Genomic DNA, 20546 nt, shown 5'->3' with positions numbered 1-20546 from the left:
ATTTATTATTTATTGACGTCTTTTTTGTGACTTCTTTGTTAAGTGATTATGACTTGATTGTTGTGTATTTTTTAGACTATTTCATTGCCGTTTCAGTTAGGGTTTTCACATTTCGTTTCATGGAATAAATATCTTGTAATGTATTTTTTTGAGTAGTTTTTAAGAAAACAAGTTTAATCATTGATGTTGATTCTTTTTAATCAAATTGATTAATTTTTTTTAATAATAATTTAAAAAGTTACATATATTACCTTTAGTAAATCATTAACCTCTTAAAATTAGGCGTGAAATATATGTATTTCTTTAAAAAATTATTAATAGTGAGAACAAAATGTAAAATTTTATTAAGATCAAAAGGAAAAGATACATAAATTTTAATTAAAGGACAATTACCATTACGCAAGCAACCACATATTATCAAAGAATAAAATGGAAGAAAATTTTTAACCGGAATCATATGCAAAATTTTCAAACTACAAGAAAAACAAAGTTTTTAAACCATAATTATATTTTCTTTCTGCAAGTATGTTGATGAGTTTACATTTTTTTATTAAATTTTTGCATTATCTTATGCTCAAAATACATTTTAAAATATAAAAAATATTGTATATATCAATGTATTCTAAAAGTAGAGCAAGTAGACAATATAAGAAAACTCAACATAAAATTCAAATTTCACATTAAGCTTTTGTTGCTTATGCCTTCTATTCTATTTTTATAAAATTTAATTCAGTATATAAATAATAACATATTTCATATTTAGTACAGTATAAAATTATAATTTTAATATAGAAATTTTAATGCTATTAATTTTTTTAATAAAATTATTAAATATGTATTTAATTTGTAGTAAAACATTACTTGTTTATTGAAGTAAACAATAATATTAATATATAAATAACCTTTATACTAAAATTTTAACATTTTTTTTTCATTGTGTTAGGAACGAAATATATTAAAAAAATTTGTTTTACATTGCATTATTGTCCTAAAATTTATTATTTAAAGTGGAAGCATTGTTCTTAAAGGAGCATTGATTTATTATGTTTCAGAGAAGGTTATAGAGAATCAGGAGTATTTTTCTGAGTTGTTTGTACATATTATTAAGGGAGTGAAAAAGTTATATCTGTGTGAGAGTTGTTTCCTAATTCTACCATAACTCTTATATTTCTATTTTTAATTATTAAAGTTCAAAAGATATCTTGAGAAATATGAAAAGTTAATCAAACAAATTATTGTCTTTAATATAGACCTTTAACTACAACATTTGCAACATTTTGACATCAAAATTTCGTCAGTGTTGAACAAAGTTTTCACCAAATATTTATGAGAAAAAAGAAAATCAAACTTATCATGCACGTTTTATCCTTTTTAAAATCATCAAAACTTTTCATACGAATCTATTTGTGGAAACCAACGAAGGCATCGATTGATGTTTGAAAAAAAATGTCCAATTATTGCTGTAACATTATTCTAGTAAACAATGTTCAATGTGATCACTCAAGTGCTTATAGTAATTTGTTGACGACTTGCTACAATACAAATTTGTGTTTTCCCTGACTGGGTATATTTTAGAACATTAAATTAAGATGGACCAACAAATAATGATTAAAATTTTTAAATAAAAATACATTTATTATGGAGAAAAATTGTTTACCCTTTACTTTTTTTTACAAGTGATCAAAAGTATTTTAAAAGGTATATTAAATATTACTAAGATTATTTTGTGATCAAGATGCAAAATAGGATAAATATCCATATTACTCCTTGCAAAACAAAATAATAGGATATTTGATCCCAAGAAAAATAGATTTTTTTCTCAAGATTTTAATGATAGAATACTGTAGCCCTTTTAATCTTCTAATTAGTTGATTTTTTTAGCTATTAAGTTTGAGTTATTGATTACTTTTATAGGAATTAAGTTGATATAATCCTCATTTTGATGTACTAATCATATTAATAAACTGAAAAGGGTTCTAAAACTATAAATTGCTTTAGAAATTTTGGCAGCATTATTTCCATGTTTAGTACAGAGGAAAAATGAGAAGAAAATTTAAAAAAAAAAAAAACTTAAAATATAAGAGAAATCAAATGAAAAATAATTTTATTTTTCTTTCACATTAATCAAATAATAAAAAATGAAAAAGAAAATAGACCTGGAAGTTTGAAGTAGTACTAGTTGTTTACTCATCGATCACAAATATTAAAGAAAAAAACTCAACATTTTCAACAATTATCGCCCCTCAAAAGATGTTCACCTTTATTTCTGGTTTTCACGATCACGAGAAATCATTTTAATATTTGTTTAGAACAGGTGTATCTTTTACAATCATGTTAAAATTGAATAAAAACTTATTATAAAAAAATTATTTGCTTATTTTAAACGCTTTTCTCTTGAATTTAAACGCCAAATTTTTAGTGAAATTAAATAATTACCAGTTTAATATTAATTAATTATTTTTTCCCCTCTACTATCTATCACAATATATATATATATATATATATATATATATATATATATTATAAAAATAAAAAGTAAGATGATTAAATATATTTTTATATATTTTTCATGCTGAATCTAAGTTTACATGCAAGTACTCAACCTCTCCAGCTAAACATTGAAAATTTAGAAGTAGAAGGCGGCGGCAAGGGCGGCGGAGGCAACACCGGCGACGGCAGAAAAATGTACGGAGGAAGAGGAAGAGGCGGCGGTGGTGGCGCTGGTGGTAGAAGGAACACCACCCTTGGCGTGGTCGAAAGCACCGGGAGGCACGGGTCCACCAAGGGGTGCAGCGACGACGCCGTTGGCTGAGGCTCCGCTTCTGATGTCATCAATGGAATAATCTTCATCATAGTCGTCGGCGCTGGCGTCAGATGGTGACGATTTCTCCGCCGCGGATGCGAGGCCAATGACGGCGAACATGAGGAGGGCGAGAACCACAACACTGCTTGCACGTGCCATTATTTTAAACAAAGATTTTATTAAACTTGAAGGTGCAGTTTTTTTTTTTTTTATGATGGGAATTGGTGAAGTTCTGCACTCAAGATTAGAATGTGTTGTGGTTGCTGAAAACAAATGAAGAGAGCGTTCGTATTTATAGGCTACCAAAAACCAAACAGAGTTGTGATTTCTGTGGAGAACCGTTACTTACGGTACAGTTCAGGTTTTTTCGCTGCTTACGGTTAGGAATGTATGGTTGGTGGTTGTGATTTGTAACGGAATTCGGTAACCAACCTTTTAGATTTGTTTTTGTCTGTTTTAATGATGGCAAATCTTTGCTGGCAGTTGATAAATTAGCAACTTTTTTTTTTTGGATACAAATGTGAAAAAAAAAAAAAAAACTTTCTACACTACTTTTGTGCATTTTAATAATTAAACTCTTTTTAGATGAAAATGTAAAAAACGGGGAAATGAATTGTTAGTTATAAACAAATGTATTATTTATTGTTGTGTTAAAGTTATTTTTTAAAAATGTAAACATTTTAAGGGAATTCCATCATTAAGATGAATTAAAATAAGTTTACTTAACGTAAATCAAGTTATGCATGTACTATGGTTCCTTCATTATTGTCCGCAACATGGAAATACCTTGTATTCCTATAATATATTTCATGGTGGGTTAATAACAAATTTAGTTACATCATCCTTATTATTCCAAATTGTTTTTTTATTGTATTTGTTTAATTAAGGTTGAACTGGTGATGTTTTTTTTCTCACTCCACACCTTCAACAGTAATGAGATGTTATGAGTAACCCTTAATGCTAACATAGAAAGAGTTCCTTAGACAACATCTCCCATTTTAACCTCCAAGTAATTTTCCTCTTATTTACTGTCCAAATTAAAATACACATATTATGTTCTAAGTGGTAGGTACATTCAAAACTAGATTAAGCATTTTCGTAATATAAGTTTTTATGTAATTTTATACTAGTGGAAAAATCCATTGTCTTGTTTTTAAGACTCACAATAGTTTACATTATCATACACATGTACAACCCATATATACACACATATCCATGAACCTGAATTGACTATCTCTAATTCGAATGTCTTCTCTCAATCTTAACTTGATTACCCTTTTTCTTAACACTTTCATACTATATTTTATGATGCTTTTTGTATAATATACACCATTTTAAATATATCCACTATTTTTAAGTACGGGAACAAAAAATGTTCCTCCTCTACTTATTTAGCACTTTCTTCATACTTAAAATTTAGTTAAATAAATTAGCACACAAATTTCATTATAAGCTTCATTATTTAAGGTTTTAAAAACTTATTTATAAGTTTTCTTTGTTTAAGGTCTCAAAAACTTATTTGATCTTGGTACATCCATTAATTTCACATGTTCACGGGTTAAGAATAAAAAAAGTTTAAATATTTCTTCTTTCTTCAATCCATTCTTATTCTTTTTAAATATAAAATTATAACGAAATTTCAGATTCTAAAACGAATAGTAACCTTGTATGATAATAAGCCAAATTTTGTTTACGGTTTGTAACCAATCTTCTTTTTGTTTCATCATCCATAATGGCACTTAATCCAGATCTATTTTTTGTTTTCCTAATTTTAGCAAGCTTTATACTTTACGTTCTCCATCCACTATCTTAAGATCTCGACAAAATTCTTCAAACACTACAATCTCAGCTCAATATCTTGCCCAGTTTTCAGTATTAGCGCTTGGGTAAGTAAGGCCTTGATTTTATAGGAGAAAAAAAAATTCAATCTTGAAATAAAGAGTGAGTGGTATGAATAGAATCGCAAATTAGTAAATTTAAGCAAACTTCATCTAAGCAAATGATGGTAGGATAAGCAAGAAAGTGAAGACAACTGAGCTGTATATGAACCTTCACCTTCACCATTTTCAAATATCACAATCTAGTTGAAGCCTATAAGATTAACCGACAACAACAACCTTAGAAGAAGTGGGTGCAGGTGAGGCCCCTGTAATCTTTTCTAGCTTGGACATCATCGATGCATTCTTTGATTATATTTACACAATAAACAAGAGATTGAAACACTAAATACTGTGCATGGTGAGCATAAATTAGAGTATGAGATGGTGTAAAGAATTGGGGTTACACCAACCAAACATAGTTAACCAAGATCAATATCAACCCTCTCTGGCTTTCCTCTTTCAGTCTGGTTCGCACCAAGCTCAACGCCTAATTGTCCTTTGTCTCCAGCTCCAAACCCATACAACTTCCCTGATTCAGTTAAGGCAAAGGTATGAGCATTCCAATATACGGAATTCGTCAGACTAATCTGCACCACTTTTTCATTCATCTCTTTCATTGAAGTTACAAGCTTTGGACTCAACACATTTGCATGCATGTCTCCCTGCACAACAACAAACAAAAGGTTAAACTTTAGTACAATGCATTGTAGTCACCAACATAAAACTAGGTTTGTGCTACTTGTGTCATGTCATGATTGCAAGGTATACCTGCTCCTGATTCTCAGGGTTATTATGGCCGAGACTAGCAGATTCTCCACAACCAAAGGAATACACATCACCATTATCAGCAACTACAAAGGTGGTGTAATCTCCTGTGGCAACATGAACTGCTTTAACATCTCTCAACTCTTCCACCACCTTAGGTACAGATTCACATTCTTCATTACCATGACCCAAGCAGCCACAACGACCCCATCCCCATGTGCAAATCCGGCCATCCTGCCCCACCACAGCTGCATGCCAAGCACCAGCTGCAACCACCTTTGGCTGAATGTTTAACACTTGGAATTGTTCGATCAAACGAGGATACTTCTCATCAGTTTTTGAGCCATGCCCAAGCTTCCCACCCAAACCACATCCAACAGAGTACACAGACCTATTAAGATTTCAGAAGAGGATCACATAATCAATCAATAAACACACACACACACACATACACAGATATAGTTATTACAATAAAAATGAAAGGAAAGGTAAAGTATAATTTACTAAGAATTAAAAATCAGCAATGCTTAAGCACTTCCATAAATCTTGAAGTTGGGAACTTGGGATGAAAATGCATGTAGACAATTAAATAAAACAGTATATAAGATGTATGTGTTGACATTAGAGGAATAAATCATAATACAAAATATTCTCTTTTCAATCTAGCAATAGGCACAGAAAAAACAAATGTTGAAGCTCACATTCCACTTGGTTGACAAGCCAAACAAAGGAGGTAGCAGAAACCGGCAGCTATCTGCACTACTGGTATGTGCTCCAGAGCTCCTAACAAAGGACGAGGTTCAACATCATTTGGATCCGTATGGTGACAGAGTTTGCCATCACTACCCCAAGAAAATGTATAAACCCTGCCTTCCCTTGACAAAACGGCTGTGAAAAAGTTTCCAATTGCAGCTTGCACAACAAATATGTTTTTCAAAGATTCAACTAACTGAGGAGATGTAACCATTTTAGATCCTTGAATTCCAATCTCAGCTTCACCAAAAGAGTCTTTCCCAAAGGCATAAACCTGCCCTGAATCACTGATCAACATTGTCCTCCCTGTCGCAGCAGTAGCTTGTATAATCCGAATGCCTTGTAAAGCTCTGCAGCATGATCTAGTTATGTTAACTCCAATTCAACAAGAACTGTAGAATGCAATAACTAATGTTCCAACCTGATTGGTCGAGGATGCCATTCCTCTTCAGTTGTACCATGCCCAAGTTGTCCTGAACTATTGGACCCAAATGAATAAACAGCCCCTTTTGATGTCACAGCAATGCTATGACCAGAACCTGCTATTGCCTGTGATTTCTCCCTTCTGCAACATGCTTCTCCAGCCATTAAAAACCTCAGAACCAATTTCCAAGAACCACCACATCTTTGCTTCAAATGTTGCTGTTGCTCAGTCGTCATTGGCTTAAAAATGGCTCTTTTCTGGCACATGTCCAATGCAGCAAGCTCTGACAGGGACAAATCCAAATCCGGAGCAAAGTTTGCAGGCTTCTTGAAGAAGGAGCATGTTGCCTACGAAATACCAGATCAGAAATGAAACAAGCAGTACTAGAATTAGTAATTACAGTTAACAAATTAAGAGCCGAAATGCAGATAAGTACTGCACTTACCTCAAGTTTAGCAAGGTCTTGAGGATACAAGCTGCATGATGTAAGGACATGAAGGACAATGGAGGGATTAGCAGACAAGGGAAACTCTCCAGGACTGGAGTCCCCAAAGCAATGGCGTAGCTGCCGTTGAAATGTAGGCAATTGTGTGGCAACAATGGTAGTAATTGGCTGATCAGGGATGTTATGGTATTGTATAGTTGGGGTTCCACTGGTAGTGGCATCCATGGGCACTGCCAACCTTATACAGTGCCCAAACACAGCAGAAGAGAGGATCTAACACTGCTGGGAATTATGAAAATACGTGCAAATGCATTACTATATTAATTTAATTTCGATTTCTCAGTTTATAGCATCTGAAACTCTACACATTGTTCTAACTTGTAACAAGCATGTACCTCAAGAATGTATTTGACTAGCAAATCGCAGGTCTCAAACCTACAAAGAAAAGAATACTAACAAAAGTGAAACAAAGTTTAAATTTTTTTTCTAATGCAGTTGAATTACATGATTATCTGTCTCTATTCACAACAGCACATATAAATCAAAGACACCAGAAGGCAAGAATTTAGTCATGAAACTGAGGATGATCAGAAAGACAAAAAAAAACTTAAATACGATGCTAAATTTTTGACCGATCGTATAATTGATTAAGGGTGAAACCATGTATGATCAAAAATGAGGATCCAAATAAAGTGATGGAATCCAAAGACGAAATCTTTGAGAGTTACACTGTTCCCAAATTATGGGATATTCTACAATCATACAACCAAAAACTTAAAACTGAAAAAAGGAAAGAATTTTCTGATCAAAGTTGAAATAATCGCATCAAAGGTTGATCATCCCAATCAAAATGAATCAAATTGCAAAATACCCTCTTCCACACGGAAACAAAATAAAAAAAAATCCCCTTTTTTGTTGACTTTCCCAGATCAGGGAATCACAAGTAACCCAATGAAGAAGTACACTTGTTGGATACGCAACCAAAAAAGGGGAAAGTAAGAAAATTAAAAAGAAAAAGGAATCCAGGGAAGCCGAAAATAAAAGATGGTAAACAAGTTTTGGGTGAATGGAATTGATTATGATCGTTATAGATCGTAGCAGAGGCACGTGGAAGCGGTGATTACTTATGGGAGGGATCAACAGCGATTCCTCAAACGGAGTCTTCACCATCGATGCAGAATTGTGCAGAGAGTTGTCAAGTTTTTTTAATGAAGAAAAGAAGAAGTGAGCGTATGATGAAATGGCCCAAGAGCTGAAATTCAGAGTGACAGAGAGAGAGAAAGAGAAAGAGAGAGAGTAGAGGTTTTGTATAGTTTTTGAGAGTGAATGGATGAATCAATAATTTCTTGTTTCTGAAATGCAAGGGTCTCTTGTCTCTCTGTTTTATTTATTTGATTATTGCTGATGATGATGTGGTGTGTGGCACTCTTAAGTGACACCAATTTATTTAATGTTTACACTCATTTTACAATTGGCTTTTTATATCTCTACTAATATATATATATCCTATATAAACAGAATAAATATCTATTTTTTATAATTTTATTTGTATTATTGGAAATGTTAACACATAAGTTTGCGTCTTCTTTAACTCTAAGTTATGTAAATATGATGTGAAAGTACCATACTGATGCGCCTGGTATGAGTTGTATAGAAGAAGAAAAAGTTACATAAATAAAATGTAAACACTTTATATATAAATATATATATATATATATATATATATATAATCTATATAAAGAAATTTAGATGTTTTGAGTTATCCGACCGAAAATATATTGTCACGTCTAAAATACCTTTCACGATATTAAAATATGATATTTGTATGATATATTAACATCTCTAAAATCAGTAAAATTGATATTTACGATAATATAAACAAAATCTTATGATAAATTAAATTAAGTTGTTGTATATGTTAATATGTTGTTATATATTTTAATAGGTTGTTATATCTTGACCTTATTTCATTTGTTATTATTTTACGTACTAATTGATCCAGAAAAGTCTATAAATCCTTATAACAGTGAGTAATATAACTCAATATTCATTTTATATTCAACTACTTATAAGGGTATATCTAACTGACTTAAACATCTAAATTCTCGTAAGTAAACTTTTCCTTTTTTGATTATCAGGCTCTTTTCGGCTCGAATAAACTCATTAAAATCCAATGAGAACATGTGTTATAAAATGATGTAGTAACATAATAATTACAACTTATAAATAAATGATATATGTTAATACATAATTATAATAAAAAATAAATATATACAAAATAATCATATAAAGATATTTATTTTAATTAAATATGTTAATTATATTATAATCTTATAAGACTTAGACCATATCTTATTTATAATTTGAAGACTTTTGAAGTATATGTATGAAGTATGTTTATATAAAATTAACAAATTGAGTTATGATTAAAATTTATTTAGTATTATAATAAAGTAATAGCTTATTGCATAACTTTACGAATTTTTATTGATTTTTCATTTACATGGTTTATTAATGAAGTCTCGATATTTTATTCTTAAAATGTTTCATAACAAAACATTCACGTTATACTATAAATAAGTCAGGTTACCATATAAGTAATTACCTTTTTACATAATTATACAATGTATTTCATCTCAAATGTTTTTCAAACACATTTAAAATTTTCAACTACTTACATCTACTACGCAGTGGCGGATCTTGATCAAAAGTGTCGGAGGGGCCAACGTAATATAATTTTGAGATCATTATATTTGATCATTAGTATAACGCTTCAAAAAATGACTTTTCTAACTGAACATTTTTTATCATTAGTATAATGTTTCAAAATATAATATATGAAGAGGTAGAATCTATCTTGTTTTAGTCAATAATTTCCTTTTCATGACTCTTAAACAATTAATTTATTCTTCCATTCTTTATCAATATACTTTTTTGTAAATAATACTAAAAAATAATTGATCATAATCTAATAAAAAATTAAGACACATAATTATTAAAAAAAATATATTCATTATTATTAATACATAATACATTATTATTATTTTTTTCTGTATTCATAAAAAAATGAATATACAAAAAGCTCATGAGATAAAAAAAATAATGTTTTCATTATCAAGTAAGACAAGAGACATGAAAGGAAAAGGATAAATGAGAAATATAATGAGTTTATATCTAACTTTTTTTTCTTTAGAAAAAAAAAAAGAAGACATATGAGAGTGAGAGATTATTACAATTTATGAAAAACTAAAAAGACAATTAAAATGTAAATAAAAATTATGTTAATAAATATTTGGTTTAATTACTCTTTTGATTCATGCTTTCGTTTAACAATGTTAAGTTGGTCCTCCAATTTTTTTTTAATCTCAATTTGGTTCCGATTTTTGAAAAACTTATGTAATTCGGTCTTTTACGATATATTTCGTTAAATTCCTCCAAATAGATCAATGATCTTTTATTAAAATTGAGACTCTTAATATGGATGATTTACTTTATTGGTGTAATTAACTTAATCCTAGTGTCAATTTTTAAATAAAAATATAAACAAAAAAAATTAAATCTGAATATTTTATTTTTTATTATATTTAATTTTATATTTTATTATTATTTACTTTAAATATTATAATTAAATAAAAGAAATAAAAAATCAAATTTTTATTAATATCTAATATATATTACTTACAATTTAAAAAAATTAAAAATATTTAAATATATTTTTATATTTTTTGAATTATATATATATATATATAATTCAAAAAAAATCAAAATTTTGGAGGGGCCGGCCCTCCCTGCCCCCAAAGAAATCCGCCATTGCATCTACGCAACTATAGTTGTGATTGATTAAGTAAAATATGCTTAAAGGTTTGTAGATCATCTAACATTGTTTATTCTTAATACCAAGTCTTCCATAATGTCTAATAAGATTGAAGTATCTTATGTTCATCACCAATTGTGAGTGTCTTCTATTGTTATTTGTGACCAGACATGGGCATTGCCCACTTGTCCTATGAGCATGTGCTTAAAGTTACTTAGGTTAATCTTACCTACAAGTATAGGAACCTTATCTTCACTTTAACATGTAATTATCACTTAGTTAAAGTTGTTACAAATTGTAAAGATTGTGATATTTTATTAAGAGAAAAACTTTTGATCTTAATATTTGTATTTATAGTGAATTTTATCATATACTTAGGTGGAAGTATGTTAATCCTTAAATTAAATCATATTATTTTCAATGTGTGCTTTCACACCCTCTTTCTTTGTATTTTGTTTGTAGATAATTTTGTTATTATATAATGTTTTTGTTATAGACTATCAGAATTTCATCTTCATGGTAATGATCAACAATTGATGTCTCGGGAGAGGAAATGTGTGAATACAGAAGCAAAACAGAGAATAGGAAAAAAAAGGCAATGAGAAGCTGCGAGAAGAAAAACTTTACTAATTGTGTTACTGTTGCACAAAAGTAAAAAGAAAGTATTTATACATGGATAAAATACTTATAACTGACAGTAATCAAAACTTATTAAAGTAAGAGCCCCCCTCAAGCTGGGAGTACAAGTTTAACATTCCCAGCTTGAAACATATACTATTGAAATCAACAAGAGGCAAAGGCTTAGTAAGAATGTCAGCAAGTTGTGATTTGCTTGACACAGGCAGAAGCTTCAGCAATCCATTGTTTATCTTTTCCCTCACAATATGACAATCTATCTCTATGTGCTTAGTTCTCTCGTGCATGACTTGATTAGATGCAATTTGGATAGCCGATTGATTATCGCAGTAAAGGACAGCAGGACTCCTATGATTAATTCCAATATCATCAAGTAGGTATTTTAACCATTGAATCTCACAAGTTGTGGCAGCAAGGGCCCTATATTCAGCCTCAGTTGAACTTCTAGAAACAGTAGGCTGCTTCTTTGAACGCCATGAAACAGGAGAATTCCCAAAGTATATAATGTAACCTGTCACAGACTTTCTTGTCTCTACACATCCAGCCCAGTCTGAGTCACTATACCCCTTCAATTGAGCTTCACTGTTGGCAGCAAGGAAGATACCATTTCCTGGAGTTTTCTTCAAATACCTTAGGATTCTCATGGCAGCTTGTTGATGTATACTAGTTGGTGCAGAAACAAATTGGCTTAGATGTTGGACAGCATGGGTGATATCGGGTCGTGTATTTGTCAGGTATATAAGCTTCCCTATCAGTCTTCTATAAGAAGAAGGATCAGGAAGGATGTCTCCCATATCAGCAGCAAGCTTGTGATTCATAGGAGTGATGGCTGGAGCGCAGTTCATCATTCCTGCATCTTCAAGAAGATCTAAAACATATTTTCTTTGACACAAATGAATTCCTGTTTTATTTCTAGCAACCTCTAATCCAAGAAAATATGTTAAATCTCCAAGGTTTTTAATTTTGAAAGTTTCATTAAGGAGGTGTGTCAGCTTTTCTATCTCAACTGCATCATTTCCAGCCAAAATTATGTCATCCACATAAACTAATGCAATAGTTATACTATTGTCAGTACGTCTAAGAAACAATGAGTGATCAGCATTAGATCTAGCATAACCTTGCAAGATAAGGAAAGAAGACAGTTTTTCATACCATTGTCTGCTGGCTTGTCTTAGCCCATAAAGAGACTTATTTAATTTGCAAACCTGTCCAGCACTGCTGTCCATACCTGGTGGAACCTGCATATAAATTTCCTCATGCAATTCTCCATGCAAGAATGCATTATTCACATCTAACTGCTTAAGGTGCCAGTCATTCACAGCAGCAATAGAAAGTAAAAGTCTAATAGTGGTAAGTTTGGCTACAGGGGAAAAGGTGTCAAGAAAATCTAGACCCTCTAACTGGGTATAACCCTTAGCAACAAGCCTAGCCTTGTATCTATCTATGCTCCCATCAGCCTTCCTTTTGATTTTATAAACCCACCTACACCCTATAGCAATCTTACTTTGTGGCAAAGTAGTGACAGTCCAGGTATTATTACTTTCTAAAGCACTAATCTCATTATGCATGGCTTCTATCCAATAAGAATGTTTACAGGCTTCATTATAGCTTCCTGGTTCACGGTCAGCATCAATGGAATTAACAACATTTTTAAAACTCAAAGACAGTTTGTCATAACGCATGAAAGAGGAGATAGGATACTTGCTACTTAAAACGTTTTTATTGCTAGCAGAGTTGATAGTTACCTCATAATCCTTAAGATAGGAAGGCAGATTTCTAACCCGTGTGGTGTGAGTGTCTTCCTGAATAAAGTCTGAACTGGTGCTTGGATCTTTATCAGCAGCTGATTGGTCTCCATCTGACAGAGGAGCTTCACTGTCACCACAGTAATCAAAACTGTTGTACATAGGTAAGGGAAGTTGTTGTCTATCCTCATTGTCATCATCACGTTTCCTATAGGGAAAAACAGTTTCATAGAAAAGCACATTTCTGGATATAGTGACACTGTGATTTTTCAAATTAAAAACTAAATATCCCTTTGTGTTGGGCTTATATCCTAAAAACAATCCAGGACTGGCTCTAGGATCAAGTTTCTTCCTCTGTGCAGTAAGAGTACCGGTATAACATAAACAACCAAACACTTTAATATCAGAAATGTCACTCAACTTATCATACAATTTTTCATAAGGTGAAACATTATTAAGATATGGAGTGGGAATTCTATTTATGAGATAAACAGCATGTTTCACAGCAAAACACCAAAACTGTTCACATAAGTTTCCTTGAAAGAGTAAAGCTCTAGCCACATTAAGAATGTGTTGATGCTTTCTTTCAGCTATGGCATTTTGCTCGGGTGTCTCAACACAAGTGGTTTGATGAATGATGCCACGGGAAGCATAAAAACTATCCATTTTAAATTCCATACCGTTATCAGATCTTATGCATTTAACTACTTTCTCAAATTGAGTCATCACAAGTTCGATAAAATTAATCAAGCAATTCCTAGCTTCAGATTTATTTTTCAAGAGAATTACCCAAGTATAACGTGTGTAGTCGTCAACAATGGTCAAAAAATACCTATTTCCATTCATTGAAACACTGGGACAAGGTCCCCATATATCCACATGAATCAAGTCAAATTGGCACTCAGCCCTAGATTTGCTATTAACAAAGGGAAGTTTTCTCTGTTTTGCCAGATGGCAAGTGTTACAAACAAAATCATTTCTACTACTAATAAAACGATATTGCCTCTTCATTATTTCAAGTCTGCCAGCAGATAAATGTCCCATCCTTAAATGCCATATATCAGCATCATCATGAAGAGAAGTAACATTCAGGCAGCAAGAATCAGTATTTTCCAAACTAACAACATATAATCCAGCGTCAACATCAACTATACCAATCCTCTCTTTGGTCTTTATGTCCTGAATTATACAATATTTTGAAAAGAAAATTAGTTCAAAATTGTGGTTGGAAACCAACCGTGATACAGAAATAAGGTTGTAGTTAAAGTCTGGAATGTATAAAACATCTTGAAGAAAAAGTTTTTCACTAATTTTAACAACTCCTTTGTGAGTAGCCCTAACATTCCTTCCATTAGGCAGTTTAACCATGACAGGAATGACAGGATAGCAAGACAGAAAATTATCTATGCAACAGGATACATGATCTGTTGCACCAGAGTCAAGGATCCAACAACTTTTATCTCTATTAAAGCTGTTAACCGTAAAGACTTTACCTCCAAGCTTACCGTTCACACAAGTGTTGATGGAGCTAACTTGATTATTTGTGGGTTCAATGTTACCATCAGTCTCAGACTTCTGTATCATCTTCAAAAGGGTTCGATATTGCTGTTGTGAAAGTTTCAGATCACCAGTACTGTCAGAATTGTGTGGCACTCCAAAACCATTTCCTGCATTCTCATTGGCATTTTCTCGTACAGCTTCAATGCTATTCGCACTATTCCCAACAGCTACCCTTGAATTATTGGATTTGAACCCAGGAGGAAACCCGTGTTTCCTGTAACAATTATCCACAGTATGACCTGTTCTTCCACAATGCACACACATCTTCTTGCCCTTATTTTTGTTTTCTTGACCAGGAAACCCATGTTTTCTATAGCATACAGCCTCTGCGTGTCCTGGACGCCCACAAAAATGACAAGCATTGGAATTGACAGAATTTATGGAGCTAACATTGTTAACTTTGGACTCATTCTGGACAGCGTCTCCATTGAGTTGCCTCTCCTGCTGCAACACATAAGAGAAAATCTTGGCTATGGTAGGTATGGGCTCCATTAACAGAACATGAGACTTCACATTAGAGTATTGATCATTCAACCCGTTCAGAAACTGCATAGCCTGGTCCTCTCTCTTTCGTTGACAAATTAGGGAAAGAACTCCACATGGACACTTCTCCTTGCAGGAACACACAGGGTCGGGGCGAAAATTGTCCAACTCGTCCCACATGATACGTAGCTTGGTAAAGTACTCTGTGATAGTAAGGTCGCCCTGTTTAAGGGCAGCAGCGTTAGCCTTCAATTCAGAGATGCGAAACAAATTTCCTTGGAAGTATCTGGACCTTAAATCATTCCAGATGTCCTCCGCATTTTCCATCCACAACACACTTTGACGAATTTGTTCAGAAACCGAGTGAATAATCCAAGAAACCACCATCTTGTTGCATCTTCTCCAAGAAGCATAATCTTTATCTTCCCTTTTTGGTTCAGACAATGTCCCGTCCACAAACTCCAGCTTATTCTTTGCGCTTAACGCAGTCTCCATCGCTCTGCTCCAAGAATGGTAATTGTTACCATCAAGAACTGGAGAAACGAGACAAGTGGCTGGATTTTCGCTAGGGTGAATGTACAAGCAACTATCCACAGATGTGGCTTGAATCTTTTCTTCTGCCATCGATGAAAGAAGATAAAGGAGAAGCAAAGCTCTTCGACAAGAATCTAGGGCAAGAATCGAAGAAAAAGACGAAGAATCCAGAAGAGAAAGAATCAATCAGAGATGGCGCAACAGAGCTCTTCCTACGAAGAGCTCTGATACCATATCAGAATTTCATCTTCATGGTAATGATCAACAATTGATGTCTCGGGAGAGGAAATGTGTGAATACAGAAGCAAAACAGAGAATAGGAAAAAAAAGGCAATGAGAAGCTGCGAGAAGAAAAACTTTACTAATTGTGTTACTGTTGCACAAAAGTAAAAAGAAAGTATTTATACATGGATAAAATACTTATAACTGACAGTAATCAAAACTTATTAAAGTAAGATAGACTATCTCACATTAAACTTGTTTAGTTATATTTATAACAAACTTATACGATGAATGTTGATTTATCAATCATCATAACTTATGCAAAGTATGATGTTAGAAAACTCACTAGATTGAATAATTTTTTATTATACTTGCCGAAGATGTGTGATTTCCTAGTTCAACAATGTCTCCTTAAAGCATGGGAGGGTAATCCAAACTTGACATAGTCATGATAAAGAAGAATAAAAAAAAAGTTATTTGGAGAAGGACAAGAAAAATTCAATCAGTTAACATCTCACTTTAATGAGTTAAAATGCTATTAATCTTATAACAAAGCATACTTAAATATTTGGGTCTTGCTAACCAGTATACTGGTTAAGGATATCTAATATACAATGAATTTTGTAAAAGTTCATATTTAAGTGTAATAATAAATAAAATCTGACATAATAATCATCAGTGTAGTTTTATTTTATTTAAAAAACAAAAAAAAACTATTAAATAATAAAATAATTCTATTTTAATGTTGCTAAAAATTAAAATATAATTAAACAAATAAATTAATAGAAAAACCACAAAAAATAGTGTTAAACATATAAAAAATTTACAAAAAAAAAATTAAAGTATCAATTTAAGATTTCATTTAATTTCTTTTCTCTAACTTGATAACCTTTTATGATATTCATATTAGTTTAACAAAATCCGTGTATTAAAAAAAATAATATTTCAATGTCTGAAATTATTAATTATAAATACATAAATCTAACGATATAAAAAAATTAATTACCTAAACTTCCAACAAAAACCTTAAAAGTTCTAAAATACTTATTTGTATATAATGCTTAAAATTTTCAGAGGACAATTTTGTCTTTATGAAATATATTACATGCATTTATATTGATTTAATTAATAGACTTAATTATTTAAGTTTTACATGAAAAAAATAGTAAAACCAATGTCTTTAGGATTCTTCTAAACATTTTAATTAATTCAATTTGTTAAAATCTTGGAACATTTATTAGCAATTAATTTCACTATGTTAACAACATATTGAAATATGTATCCCTGATAGAAATGAAAAAAAAAAAACATTTTAAGTGATTTCAACTTGTTAAAAAACGGTTGAACGGATTAAATTGGCTTTTGATTTTTTTTTTTTCAAACCTACCATAGTGAAGCTAGTAAAGAATAAAAGTTATATATCTAATCAAAACTTCATTTAGAGTAAATTTCTCTTTCTTCTTTTATTCCTTCGGTAATTTACAATCCTAAGCTATTTGCTTGCATGTGTAGTTTGATAGATAAAAATGAATATCTCTTATTCTAGGGTTGTAGTGATCTCTTCAGTGTATTAAGAAAGATTTTACTTATAGGTAGGCTTCAGCTTCTATGTGAATCAAGGACTATTAGAGTTTTGTTGGAATAGCTAGATTTTTAGGTAAGAAAAAGTTTGATATTTTAATTTTTTGTAAGCAAGTTAATGATGGATATTAAGATTTTTTTTTTTATCAGCATGAATGTTAAGTTAATCTTTAAGAAATGAGAACTCGATTGTAATTGGTTGAAAATGTAGAATGATTGTGTATTGCTTGATTATGGAGTTTGAAATAAATGATAGACTAAGTTTGAAATGAATGTTGTGATAGTTGATTTTGGAACCTAAAGCAATCGGAATCGGCTAAAATTGTAAGTTTTAAGCTCAATCTTAAAATAAATGCAAATATGTTTTATGGATAGTCTTTGGATAACTATTCTTTTCATCCAATGAAATTCATTTAATTGAAAACATGAGAAGTTTAGTTGTTAGACAATCATAGAATCGTTAAACGAAATTCAATTAAGTGAAATTTGTTTGTAACTAAAAAATTGTTGGATGAGGAAACTTTTGGGTGAGCAAGGAGAATAACGGCTAGATGAATTTAGACATTGCCTAATAGATGAGCAAGAAGAATGCTAACAAACAAGACAATATTTTATAAACTTTGAAAAAGAAACATCCTTTTAAATATTTCTAAATGCTAAAATTGTTTATATTTCACTAGATTAGTAAACTTTATCACCTTTTATACTTTAATATCATTATAGTGTGATGAGTGGTGAATCTAAATTTGTTAGTTTTTATTTTATGTTGGAATATAGGATTTTGAATAATAAAATTGATATGAGTGTGTGAAAAAATATGTAATTGATGATGTGTACGAAGAGATGAAAAAATTGAAATGTATGATGAAAAATATTATTTGAGTTCAAATGTATATGAATAAGAATATATGTTTAAGATATACATGAATGAAATATATGAAAGTTAAAGTCACAACATGGATGGTATGTGAATACTAGTGGTGGTGGGAGGTATTAAGTGTATGCACCAATATTACAATGATCTCATGTTTCCTTCATAGTTTAAGTTACATAGACAAAGGAGTGATAAGAAATTAAAAAAAAAGAAGTTTATTGTATAATCAAAACATATGTTGAGGTCTAGATATAGATATACTTTAAATTTTCCTTAACTAATCAAGACTGTGATTATAATCCTGAGAGACTCGTTGTGTGTTATGTGTGTGTCTCTAGGATATATCAAATATAGATTTTCTAAAAGACATCAATAGATATTCCTTATTGTGTGTGTATATATAAATGTGAGGCCTATGTGTATACAAATGTATAGTGAATGAATTGAATATATGGATGAGATGTAAATGAATTTTATAAATTGTGAGATTATATATATAATTTTTTTATGCTACCCATGAATGTGAAATTTTGAAACATTAATTTACCCTTTGTTATATGATTTGTGGTTTGAGTTAACTAAGATGATCATGTTATAACACAAAAACAAATGTAGTAACATGTAAAAAAGCTTAACATGAATCAACTTTAGTAGAAGAAGGATATTTACATTATATGTTTTAATTTAAATTTTAGTAATGTATCTAAATATTTAGGAAGAGGGAATTAATTTACTAAGAATATATATATATATATATATATATATATATATATATATTAATTACAGGTAAATATAGTATTTTTTGGATGTTTCATTATGTTTTTATTTTATTTTATTTAGTGAAAAATACACAAAATAAAGACAAAAGTATAACAATAATAAATAATAATACTTCATCACAAACTTTTATTTTTCTTCCAATGAAAGATATAATCATTTAAATTTCCCTCTTTTTCTTTTTCTTTTTTTCACCTTATCACTTCAAACAAGCAACTTTTTTTTTTTCACTCCTTCAATTCCTTTTACATCAACAAAAAAAAAGGCTTAGGAATGTGAAAAAAAAAATCACGGTAAGTGACAAGAAAGGGGAATATGAGGTGGAAATCTCATCCAAGTCACTGTTTGGATAAGAGAAGAATATTAGAAATCACAATTCCAATTGGACCACTCTCTCCAACGTGGCTTTTCCAAATATTAAAGATGTCTTTAAATTTATAATTAGTGTTGATCTGGTTATACAAATTTGTTTCGATTTTTAATCAAATTCTATATTAAAAACATACATAAATAATAGTTTTGATATTTTATATTAGATAAGAGAAAAATTATATATACATACATATATACATATTTTTAACAAAAACATCTATAATTTATTAAATAACATAAAAGAATTATATTTACATTTACTTTTGTTTTGATTTTTCTAATTTTTGTTTTTATTCTTCTAAGACACATATTTTTATAATTATTTAATGCTTTTATTTAATTATAATTTTTAATATTTAAAATTAAAAAAAGTATATTCTCTTAACATTAAAAACTTTAGAATACCTTTTTCGTGATTTTTAAATTTTGTAAAAAAATTATCTAATTAATATTTAAAAATGTAATAAGAATATACCCATTTTCTAAGAATGTATATAAAACAAACTCAGCTTTTAAGAATGTGTATGAGACAAATTTTATCCCCATAATTATGAAAATAAGAATGAAAATGAAAACGAATATAAAATAGTCAAATTCACATCCATCCCTGGTCTCCGTATCTACAACTGAGTTTATAAAAACAATTAAAGTCTTGCATGAATAAATTTTTAACTAAAACTTTATCGTAATTTATTTCTAAAGACAGCCAAATATATCCCAAAACTCTCCAGATCTAAGAGTTAATCCTCACTCAGAACCACTATTCCCATTCTCCCTCTTCACTGCCATTTTTATGTAAAATTGAAGTCATCCATAAAAAATTATAGTTTTGAATATATAATAAAAAAATATAAAACAAGTTGGCTCTTACCAAAAGA

At 30.5% G+C, this 20546-nt stretch overlaps 2 protein-coding genes across 5 annotated transcripts; both read right to left on the bottom strand.

Annotated features, from left to right (window-relative positions):
* Positions 1–2541: 2541 nt before the first annotated feature.
* Positions 2542–3054, bottom strand: BCP1 (homolog of Brassica campestris pollen protein 1). The gene has a single exon (XM_028064500.2). It carries the CDS (start codon positions 2960–2962, stop codon positions 2627–2629), a length of 336 nt encoding a protein of 111 aa, XP_027920301.1. The 5' UTR covers positions 2963–3054; the 3' UTR covers positions 2542–2626.
* Positions 3055–4770: 1716 nt separating this feature from the next.
* On the bottom strand, positions 4771–8441 carry LOC114178526 (ultraviolet-B receptor UVR8-like). 4 transcript variants are annotated; one of them, XM_028064490.2, is made up of 7 exons: positions 8195–8441; positions 7466–7505; positions 7071–7352; positions 6623–6972; positions 6150–6551; positions 5452–5839; positions 4771–5345 (listed from the first exon to the last, which is right to left on the bottom strand). In XM_028064490.2, exons 3-7 carry the CDS (start codon positions 7293–7295, stop codon positions 5103–5105), a joined length of 1608 nt encoding a protein of 535 aa, XP_027920291.2. In that variant the 5' UTR covers positions 7296–7352; positions 7466–7505; positions 8195–8441; the 3' UTR covers positions 4771–5102. The 4 variants fall into 4 exon arrangements, with proteins under 4 accessions (XP_027920291.2, XP_027920294.2, XP_027920292.2 ...); XM_028064493.2 differs by having other exon boundaries at positions 7071–7349; XM_028064491.2 differs by having other exon boundaries at positions 7466–8440.
* Between the last annotated feature and the right edge of the window lie 12105 nt (positions 8442–20546).

This window comes from Vigna unguiculata, chromosome 3 (assembly GCF_037176805.1).
Source record: "Vigna unguiculata cultivar grain cowpea cultivar isolate G323 ecotype 2 chromosome 3, ASM3717680v1, whole genome shotgun sequence".
Lineage (NCBI taxonomy): Eukaryota > Viridiplantae > Streptophyta > Magnoliopsida > Fabales > Fabaceae > Vigna > Vigna unguiculata.
The sequence above is the reverse complement of the archived record's forward strand: the minus strand, read 5'-3'. Positions and strand labels throughout refer to the sequence as shown.